The sequence below is a fragment of the Muscardinus avellanarius genome, assembly GCF_963383645.1.
Source record: "Muscardinus avellanarius genome assembly, chromosome: 14".
NCBI lineage: Eukaryota > Metazoa > Chordata > Mammalia > Rodentia > Gliridae > Muscardinus > Muscardinus avellanarius.
Genome location: NC_137800.1, coordinates 64,905,258 through 64,915,640, shown reverse-complemented (window position 1 = coordinate 64,915,640; position 10,383 = coordinate 64,905,258). Strand labels below are relative to the sequence as shown.

The 10,383-nt window shown below is 44.8% G+C and overlaps 1 protein-coding gene across 1 annotated transcript in view; it reads right to left on the bottom strand.

Annotated features, from left to right (window-relative positions):
* Nucleotides 1-1,810: 1,810 nt before the first annotated feature.
* The window catches only part of LY86 (lymphocyte antigen 86), a gene marked incomplete at both ends in the record, with an annotated part of 60,166 nt that continues 51,593 nt past the window's right edge, over nt 1,811-10,383 (bottom strand). The window contains 2 exons of the mRNA XM_080710745.1: nt 1,811-1,894; nt 7,147-7,199. Coding sequence (XP_080566871.1) covers nt 1,811-1,894; nt 7,147-7,199 — 137 coding nt within the window. The remainder of the gene's footprint in view (nt 1,895-7,146; nt 7,200-10,383) is intronic.

Genomic DNA, 10,383 nt, shown 5'->3' with positions numbered 1-10,383 from the left:
AGGAAGACCATGTGGTGGAGGGGTGGCAGAGCTAGCCAAGCCTCCTGTAAGCCCTGAAGATGGGAAGTCGAGCTTCTGAGACGGCTCAGAACCCAGGATGGGCTACTTGCTCATTTGTTGAAGTGCTGAGGAGGGTTTCCCTATAGGTGAATGAATGTGTCCTTTCCTGGACACATGGCCTTTTTAAAGTGTCAGGGGACGAGCTCTGTGGAGGCAGGGGCAGTGTTGTTTTGTCCTCAGTGTTGTACCCTCAGTACCTCATACATTATGTTTCCAGTAGTTGCTCCTTGAATGCATGCATGCATGCATGAATGAATGAATGCAGGAATGAGTTGCACCGCAGCTGAGCTCAGGTATAACCATGGTTTGGAGGATGCTAGTGTTTGACCTTACATGCTCCCTGAGGCCCAAGTGTTAACGGGATGGTCCCCAGGCTGTTGCTATTGGGAGGTGATAGGATCTTTAGGAGGGGGCGCTTAGAGGGAGGTCTGGAGGAAATAGGGGGTCCTGAAGGGGCCGTGGGGCCGAGGCTCCCTCTTCTTCCTCCTCGCCTGCTGCCTTGTGCGGTGAGTGAATTCACGCCCCCATGTGCGCCTGCTGTGTGCTGTCTTGAACACAGGTCAAAGCAGCAAGGGCAACTGACCATGGACTGGAACTGCCCAGACTGTGAGCCAAGATAAACCTTTCCCGTTTACAAGTCGATTATTGCAGGTATTTGTTATAGGCAGAAGCTGACTAACACCGATGGTGAAAGCGAAACGGGTGTTTGGACGAGTAAGATGACGATGTCACCCTGAGGTTTCATCAGCGTCTCCACCTGAGCTCCAAGGACGTGGCGTCTGCCCAGGAGCAGCAAGGGCGTGTCTTCCTGGTGCCTTAATTTTAGACAGGCCGTCCTCCTCCTCCTGAGTTTCTTAGAACTGCTTACGTTGCACCAGCAGCTGACCCGTGGCATTGTATCTCGAGGAAATGACACTTTTGTTTGTTTTGTGGAACTGGAGATTGAACCCAGTTGTATTCTACCTCTAAGCCACACCCTAACCCTATTATTTTATTTTATTTCATCTGATCTTATTTTTTCAGTACTGGGGATTGAACTCAGGGGCATTCTACCTCTGATCAACAACTCCAGCCCTATTTTTTATTCTTTACTTTGAAACAGGTTCCTACTAAGTTGTGGAGGCCCTCAGTGCATAGCTGAGGCTGGTTGCAAAGCTGTGATCTCCCTGTCTCGGCCTCCCAGGTGCTGGGATTGCAAGTGTATGCCACCACTCCCAGCCTTATTTTTTATTTTGACAGAGTCTTGCTAAGTTGCTGAGAATCTTGCCATGTTGCCACAGCTAGCCTCAAACCTCCTTTCCCAGTCTGTCAAGCACTGGGATTACAGACATGCACCACTGGGAAAGGATTTCGTTAAAAGACAGCACTGTACTAGGATTCTAGGACAAAGTCACAATTAATGGTTGTGGCAAGCTTTCTTTATTTTGGGTAACTGTGGGGTAAAGCTCCAAAGGAGTAAAAAGAGGAGGTGGTTCTTATGCCAGGCGACTAATTAGGGAGGAAATAGATCCGAGAACTGCATAGTGACCACCATGAGGCTCCCATGAAGCAGATAACTTCCAGAACTTTATAGTGCTGTGGATTCTGGGGATATCAGGCCCTGGGGTTAAAATTAGAAGCTGGGCTCTTTCGAGAGCTTCTTTTTAGAGTCTGTCTGTCATCAGCTGGCTCTTCTCAGGGTAGGTTGAGTGTGGTGACCTCGGAGTCCCCAGGAAAGCGAGCTCACTGTGCTTCTGCCCACAGGCGATGATCAGGAGCAAATGACAGAAGCGTTGGCACAAGCCACGGTGGAATGGTTTTCATTGTACAGTCTAAACAAAATCTGGTATTCTCCCTGTGGGGGCACAGGTGGAGGGTTAGCTATGGACCCACAGAAAAGGTCATTCATTGTTCAACAGATACAGTCAGCCCTCGGCACCCCCTGATTCCACATCCCCAATGGCAGACCCCAAATATTTGAAAATCAATGTTGAATCTGTACTTAACATGTTCAAGCTTTTTTTTTTCATTATTTGTTATCATTACTTCGTTATTCTCCAAACAATATAGGAAAACAACCATTTATATAGTATTTATATTGTATTAGAGCTATTATAGGTAATTTAGAGATGATTTAAAATATGAAGGATGATATGTGTAGATTCTATGTAAATATTATGCCATTCTGCATGAGGACCTAAAGCATCTGTGGATTTTGGTATTTGAGAGGGTCCTGGGGGGAAAAAAAAAGTCCTGGACACCTTCTGTGTGCTGGCCATGGTTCCGGGTATGGGGGATGAAGCAGAAGAAGACAAGCCGGCTCCTTGCCCATAGAGCTTAGCCTTGATGAGAGAGACGGGCGGTCCACAGTATATGGGGCCACGGACAGAACATCAGGTGCTGACAATGTGGGGAAAACGCACGTGGGAGGGCGGTGGACAGGAGAATGCGGGGGCTCACATGAGCTGGTTTTCAATTCTAAGGAGGGTGTCAAGGGAGACCCTGCTGAGAAGAGGACCTACAGGCAAATACTTGAAGGAGGCACAGAAGAGCGCCGTGCTGCCATGGTGCTGAGGACCCCAGGCTTCAGGAACAGTCAGAAGGCCAAGGAGGTTTCCGGGAGAGAAGGAGGGAGAGGTGGGAGGCTGGGAATCCACAGGAGGCCAGACACTTAGGACCTCACAGGCTGTGGTGGGGAGTCTGTTTTAGGCTTCTGGTCTGAAAGGGACTTGGGTATGAGTTTTCTGCAGAGAAGTAGTCCAATCTGATGTATGGGTTAATGGGATGTCTCTGGCTGACATGTTGAAAAAGGGCTGTAGGGCAAGAGGGTGAAAAATGAGACTAGGTAGAGGTGACTGCAGTCGTCCAGGTGAGTGGCAGGGAGGACGGGTGGGATGGGAAGAGGGTGAAGATTCTGGACAGATTATGAAAGAAGAGCCAATGCGACCCGCTGAGGAAACCAGGTGGACAATATCTAGACACTCTGGTAAGAGTATTTAGACCACTTTGTCAGCCTGGAGGAGGTGGAGCCCGGGCACTGGAGGAGGGCGCTGGTCTGGGGGTCAGAAAATGTGTCACTGCGTCCTTAGCAGGACATGATCCAGGCTGGACCTACACATTGTCCATATACTTTGGGAGGCCAAAGGAGCTTTAAATTCTAATTTGGAAAAGAGAAATCACAGACACATGTAGGGTTACATACAGACAGAACTTCAGTTTAGGCCAAAGGATTTGATGTGTTAAAAGGAAAATAATCTAGCAGAGAAGATTTTAAATGTTCTCATCACAAAGAAATGATGGGATGTAGCTTGGAGGTTAGAATGTCTCTGGGTTACATTCCCAGTACCACATACATAAAAAAAAAAGAAAGAAAGAAAGAAAGAAAGAAAGAAAGAAAGAAAGAACAAATGTTTGAGTGATATATATGCCAATTGCTCTGCCTGAATACATTATATGCATACATTAAAATGCCTCACTGTGCCAGGCGTGGTGGTGCATGATTGTAATCCCTGCCCTTGGGAGGCTGAGACAGGAGGGTCACAGGTTCGAAGCCAGCCTCAGCTACTTAATGAGGCTCTCAGCAACTTAGTGAGACCCTGTTTCCAAATAAAATATAAAATAGGTCTGGGAGTATAGCCTGGGGGTAGAAAAGCCCCTGGGTCCCACCTCCAGTACCACCAAAAAAAGAAAAAAAAAGCCTCACAGTACTTCATAAAATTATATAAGCATTAATTACCTGTCAACTAAAAATAACATTTATCTATAAAGAAAGAAAACAAAAAAGAAAAGAATAGCAAGGGCATGGTAGTGCCAATAGTGTAATTCCAGTACTTGGGAGACTGAGGCAGGAGGATCACAGGCTCAAGGCCAGTCTTAGTAACTTAGGGAGACCCTCAATAACTTAGGGAGATCCTGTTTTAAATTTAAAATATAAAATAGGGCTGGGGGTGTAGCTTGAGGCAGAATGCCCCCAAGTTCAATCCCCAGTATAAAAAGAAAGGAAAGAAAGAAAGAAAGAAAGAAAGAAAGAAAGAGAAAGAAAGAAAAAATGAAAAAAGGAGTAAAGAGAGAAACAAAGGAAGAAAGAGAGAAATAAAGAAATAAAGAAAGAGAGAGAAAGAGAAAGAAAGCCACTGAAGAAGATCAAGTACTGAATGGAAAAGTCTTTGTCCAAGCAGAGACCACCATTAGCCCAGAGCCCATCTCCAGAGTGTTTGGTTGGGGTAGGGGAGGTGGGTAGGTCTTTTGAAACCAGAGGCATCTCTGTCCCATATGAAGAGAGAAATGTCTCCCAGCTTTGTAGGCCAGCTGTGGTCAGGGAAGCCTGCGCAGACTGTGGCTGCTGGTGGCCAATGCAGAGCCCTTCTCAGGATTAAGGCTCCCAGATGTTCTGCAGAGTAGCTGTGTGTGTGTAATGCTTCTCAGTGCTTATGCCCTGGCTGGGTGTCAGGAGGCGAGTCGGGCCAGGGGCTGAGGGGGAGCAGGCCCAGGGCTTTTTCTCTACCCTGGGCCCTGTGTCCTTGAGCACCCATGGGCTGGAGAGTGAAGCTGTTGCTCTTCCAGGAAACTTAGTAGACGACTGTAACACCAATGTTTCCCCGACTTACAATGGTTTAACTTCAGGTGGCTTGAGAGTGACATGCGTTCAGTAGAAACAATACTTTGAAATTTCAATGGGAATCTTTTCCTGGGCTAGTGGTGTGCGGTGTGGTCCTCTCGGTTCTGGGTGGTGATAACAAGCTGTGGTTCTCACTTAAGCCACACTGTGTGTGCTGTTCTGCTGTGCTAGGATGTCCCATAGGTATAACCTACGTGAATGCGTATAACCTAAATACATGTGGATGGCATACTGTGTGTGTGTGTGTGTGTGTGTGTGTGTGTGTGCGCGCGCGTGTGTGATGGAAAGACTGGATATTTTCATACTTTTATTGGTGCATTGTAATTATACATATTAGTGAGGCTCAAAGTGATACAAGCATACAGGTAAAAAAAAAATGCACACTGATTCCTCAAAAAACTAGGAAGAGAGCCATTTTGACTTAAAGCTATTTTCAGCTTACAGTGGGTCTATCTGGATAATAGCCCTACTGTAAATAGAGGGATACATGTAAAGCTTTTTACATCTCTGGTGAATTTTTCTTCTTTCTTTCCTCCTTCCTCCCTCCCTCCCTCCCTCCCTTCCCCTTCCTTCCTTCCATCCATCCTTCCTTTCTTTCTTTCTTTCTTTCTTTCTTTCTTTCTTTCTTTCTTTCTTTCTTTCTTTCTTTCTTTCTTTCTTTCTTTCTTCCGTGTCTGGGGATGGAACCCAGGGGCATTTGACCTCCGAGCTACACACCCTGCCCTATTTTTTATTCTTTATTTTGAAACAGGGTCTCACTGAGTTGGGGAGGGCCTCACTAAGTAGCTGAGGCTGTCCGCAAACCGTGATCCTCCGGTCTCAGCCTCCCGAATGCTGGGATTACAAGCGTGCGCCACCACGCCCGGCTTCTGGTGAATTTTTCTATGGCTTTAATAAGTTTTCTTCCTTGCTATTTCATAGCAATTGCTACAGGTAACTAGTTAAAAAAAAGGGCAACTTTACAAATCGAATGTCAAGTTTTAGCAATTTTTACATCAGTCTCTCATGAGTGGTCAGAAGAAAAATATATAAAAAGAGAATTCAAATAGCAAAAATTAAAAAAAAAAAACCTATCTGAGAGATTTTAGGCCCCACATCCTAGAAGTGAGGAGAGATTGAGTTTTTTCTTCTTGCAAAACTTTCATATTATACTGCAAGGCCTTGAGAAAATTCTGGAGAACTCTTGAGGGGAAGGCGGGACTCCCCAGTTGTGCGGACACTTGTGGAAGCCCCAGATGGTCTTTTGACATGATGCTGTGATGTAGAGACCCAGAGGCTGGGATGATGAAAAGGAAATAAACTCAGAAATGAAACTAAGTTGAAGAGATTCTTTATGGAGAAGGAAACTCTGTTAAGCCTCCTCTGGGATTTGAACAACAGAAAAGATGAAGTTAAAAACAACAACAACAAAATATTAAAATGACTACTTTTCACGATTCCTTTCATTTTGTTCCATAAGATTCTTACAAGAGTAACATATTAAAAAGTTATTGCTATTGTCAGAGTGGCCTGAATTCAGACATTTCATAAATCACATTATTTTGAATTCTACTTTTTAAGAAATTTGTAGAAAATTCTAGCGTTAGCTGTGAGTCTTGGCTTTGAACACCCAGGACATGACCTTTTTAATTTATTTACTTTCTGGCAGCCTGATATAGCGTAACCCCAAACTCGTGTTACAATTTAATCCTCATTTGTGAGATATTCAGCGTTGGGAACAGGTGGGACCTTTAAGAGGTGAGTAGCTCATGATAGCTCCGGCCTCGTGAGTGGGTTATTCCACTTATTTTATAATGGTCTCTTATAAAAGCCAGTTTGGACCTCTCATTTTTTTGCACCCTTCTCAACACATGATGCTATCTTGGGACTCTATAGAGAGTCCCCACCAGCAAGAAGGACCTCACCGGATGTGATCCCCAACCTTGGAGCTCCCAGCCTCCAGAACCACAGGCTGAATAAACCTTTAGCCTTTATAAACTACCCAGTCTGTGGTATTCAGTTATAGTAACGAAACCAAGACACATCCCATGAGTAATAGTGAGAGGATGATAACTAAGGAAGAATTTAAGCGTTTGCAGTTTTATGTATCTCTGAACTGCCAGCTTCATTGGAGCACAGACCCCAAGAAACTCTAGCGATCTGGAGCCCCATAGATACCAGCTATCCTGTGGACACAACTCTAGTATCCTTCTCTGTGGGGTCAGACTTGAGAATCCCCAGTGTTCAACAGCACATCAGATGTTAAATACCAAAATGGCAAAGCAGGTGCTCTAAGCACTTGTGAGGCCCACCGTAAAGTAGCAGCTTTATTGAGAAAGGGTTTTCTTAGTGATGGACTATGGAAAAGTTTTAAGCTGTTTTATTCCTCAAATCCCTCCCCCCCCCTTTCTCTTCTCCTCCCCCTCCTACTTCTGTCTTCCTCCTTCAAGAAATGAACTTTTTGATGCAATAATTAAGGAACAGTACACAACAGAAAAGTCAGACCTCACCTGAGGAATTTCAAGTCCAAGATTATCAACAGGGCCGGCGTAGTAAATCTGCTCTGAAGAACATAATGCGAAGATGACATCACTCAACCACTTGGAACAAAACCCTTTGCTCCCGTCGCCCGAGGTCACCCAGATGTGAAACAGTTGTGGCCGCCATGATAAGCGAAGCCACTGATGTAAACGTTTTAACTCCCTGACGCCCAGCAAGCCTTCGTTCATTTATGCATTCATGCAGCAAATACTTGCTCAGTGTCCACCACGCAGCAGCTGTTGGAGATCCAGTAATGGAAAAAACAGCCTCTACCCACGCAGTGATTATAATTAAATAACTAAACAAGGCACTATCTAGACTGTAAAATTTGCCGAATGGACACATACAGGCAATGTCAGAGACATAGGGGGCATGGTGGTCAAGAAGCCAGGCTGAAGCCGGGCGTGGTGGCGCACGCTTGTCATCCCAGCATTTGGGAGGCTGAGACTGGAGGATCGCGGTTCGTGAGCAGCCTCAGCTACTTAGTGAGGCCCTCTGCAACTTAGTGAGACCCTGTTTCAAAAATAAAGAATAAAAAATTGGGCAGGGGGTGTAGCTCAGAGGTCAAATGCCTCTGGGTTCCAGCCTCAGACCTGCAGAAAAAAAAAAAAAAAAAAAGAGGCCAGGCTGTAGCTGGGCTGCGAGGGGTTAAATTCTGAGAATAACTCATAACTGTTTAACCACCGATAGCCATTCTTTCTTTTCTTTGTGCTTATTTTAAAGATGAGAATGATTCCTTGAATAAGTGCCCACTTCACAGGGTTGTGAGATATTAAAGAATAGAGAAGTTTCTGTTGAGTGAGATCAGCCAGTTTCAGAAACCAAGGATCATATGTTTTCTCTCACATGTGGGAGGTAGAGAGAAAAGAGGAAACTTCAGATAAAGGAGGAGAGAGACCTGTAGAATACTGGGGTGGGGTTGAGGGAGGGGATAAAGGAGGATTAAAGAAGGGACCAGTCCAAACAATGCTATAGCAATACATGACGGTACCACTACCAATCTCACTAACATACATGGGAGAGAGGCGGGGGAGGGGAGGGATGCTGCAGGAAGCACATCAAGGGTTGTATCACTTTAACTCTCACTGTGAATCCGCCGGGCGTGGTGGCGCACACGTGTAATCCCTGCGCTTGGGAGGCTGAGACAGGAGGATCGCACAGGTTCGAAGCCAGCCCAGCTACTTAGTGAGGCTCTCAGCAACTTAGTGAGACTCTGTTTCCAAATAAAATATAAAACAGGTCTAGGGTGTAGCCTGGAGGAAGAAAGCCCCTGGGTTCCACCCCCCAGTACCACCAAAATCAATCAATCAGTCAATCAATCAATCAATCTCACTGTGATGCATAGTTAAAATGTGCCAATAAAAGATCACATAATCACATAAATCACAGCATCCAGAAAGCCCTTCATAAATATTTTGGTAGCACTGGGAACTAGGAGACGCTGTGTTTGATAGGATGTGGCTGGTGAGGGAAGGCATCTCTAGGGAGGTGATGAATATATGGAGACTCGGCTTTGGAACCTCTGGGTCTTCTTTTTGTGTGTATGTATATGGTTCTGGGGATGGAACCCGGGGGCATTCGACCTCCAAGCTACACCCCCTGCCCTATTTTTTTATTTTTCTTTTTTGAAACCGGGTCTCACTGATTTGCAGAGGGCCCCCCTAAGTAGCTGAGGCTGTCCACGAACTGCCATCCTCCTGTCTCAGCCTCCTGAATGCTGGGATGACAAGCGTGCGCCACCACGCCCGGCTTCTCTTGGGTCTTCTTAACTTCTGTTTTGGAAAATGAGCGAGTGTGGTTCTTTGAAAAACTTTGTTCCAGTGATGTCTAACACTCTGCTCTGCTCACTCAGTGCCCCAAGATTTGCTAATTTGTGCTTCTCACTATTAACAGGTCCTGTACTAGGGTCAGAGATATTCTTAAATTAGTCTGCTACTCATTGCAGTTCCAACTGGAGCTTTTTGGGGCCCATGAAGCTCCTGAGAATAGCCACAAGAAACTCATGAAACTGTTTTTGTTTTAATCTGATGAAACAATATCTAAAATTAGGTCTTACTCTTTCTTTCTCAGATCCTTTCTGACTCAGAGATTCTTTTAATTAACATCCTCACTCCAGCACTATAAAAAGATGCCCAGTATATCTCGCCCATTTCTTTCTTTCCTTTGTTTGAAATCTTTATTATTATTATTATTATTATTATTATTATTAATTATTTGCGGTATTGGGGATGGAACCCAGGGGCATTATACGTCCCAGCTACACTCCAGCCCTATATTTTAGTTTTTTTTTTTTTTTTTGAGAGTCTGAGTTGCGAAGGACCTTGCTAAGTAGTTGAGGCTGTCCGCCTGCGACCTAACGGCCTCAGCCTCCCGAATGCTGGAATTACAAGCGTGTGTCACCACGTCCTGCTGAAATCTTTATCAGTTTTTATTGTATAGTGGAAAAGAAATTTACTTCCTTGGTTCTGATCATATAAAGGCATTTCTGAAAATCACCTTTCTTTTGAGAGAAAGAAAGCTGATTTTTATTTTACTTATTTTATTTTAATCTTTTGCTGCACCAGGGACAGGTCTCACACATACTAGCCACTCTCTTTATCATTCAGCTACACCATGAGCCCTGGAAACGGAATTTTAAATTCTGGAAATAAAAGAGTTTGAAGGAGGTTGACTTGAGGGGAAGGCATGCACCTAGCTCTCTGTGTCTCAGGAACCAGTACTGGAGCTGGCGCAGAGGTGCAGGCTGTACCCATGGAATCTGCAAGGCAGCCTCCTCCCCATTCCCCAGGCCTTCTTAGGAGCTTATTAGAATCCCTCCCATTCTTCCACAGTTATTTTAAAGATACCATTAACATTTACGCATTAACAGGGTGCTTATCAATGTAAAAACACTTTTGAGTAACCATGTATGACGTCAGGCCAATTAGTGTAGCCAGAACAGAGATATTAAGAAGATCGTTTGTTTATTACTTATTCATTTACTTATTTATCCCGGGGATGAAACCCAGGGCCTTGTGCACGCTAAACACATGCTCTACCACTGAGTTACACTCCCAGCTCTTCATGCATTTTGAGACTCTTTTTTTTTTTTTTAACCTTTTGGACCCAGGGGCTGGGTAGGGGCAGAGACATAATCCCCTGCACACATACTATGTATGATGTCTGAAATTTCTCAGAGTTGTTTGGCTTCTATAAAGGCATTTTAA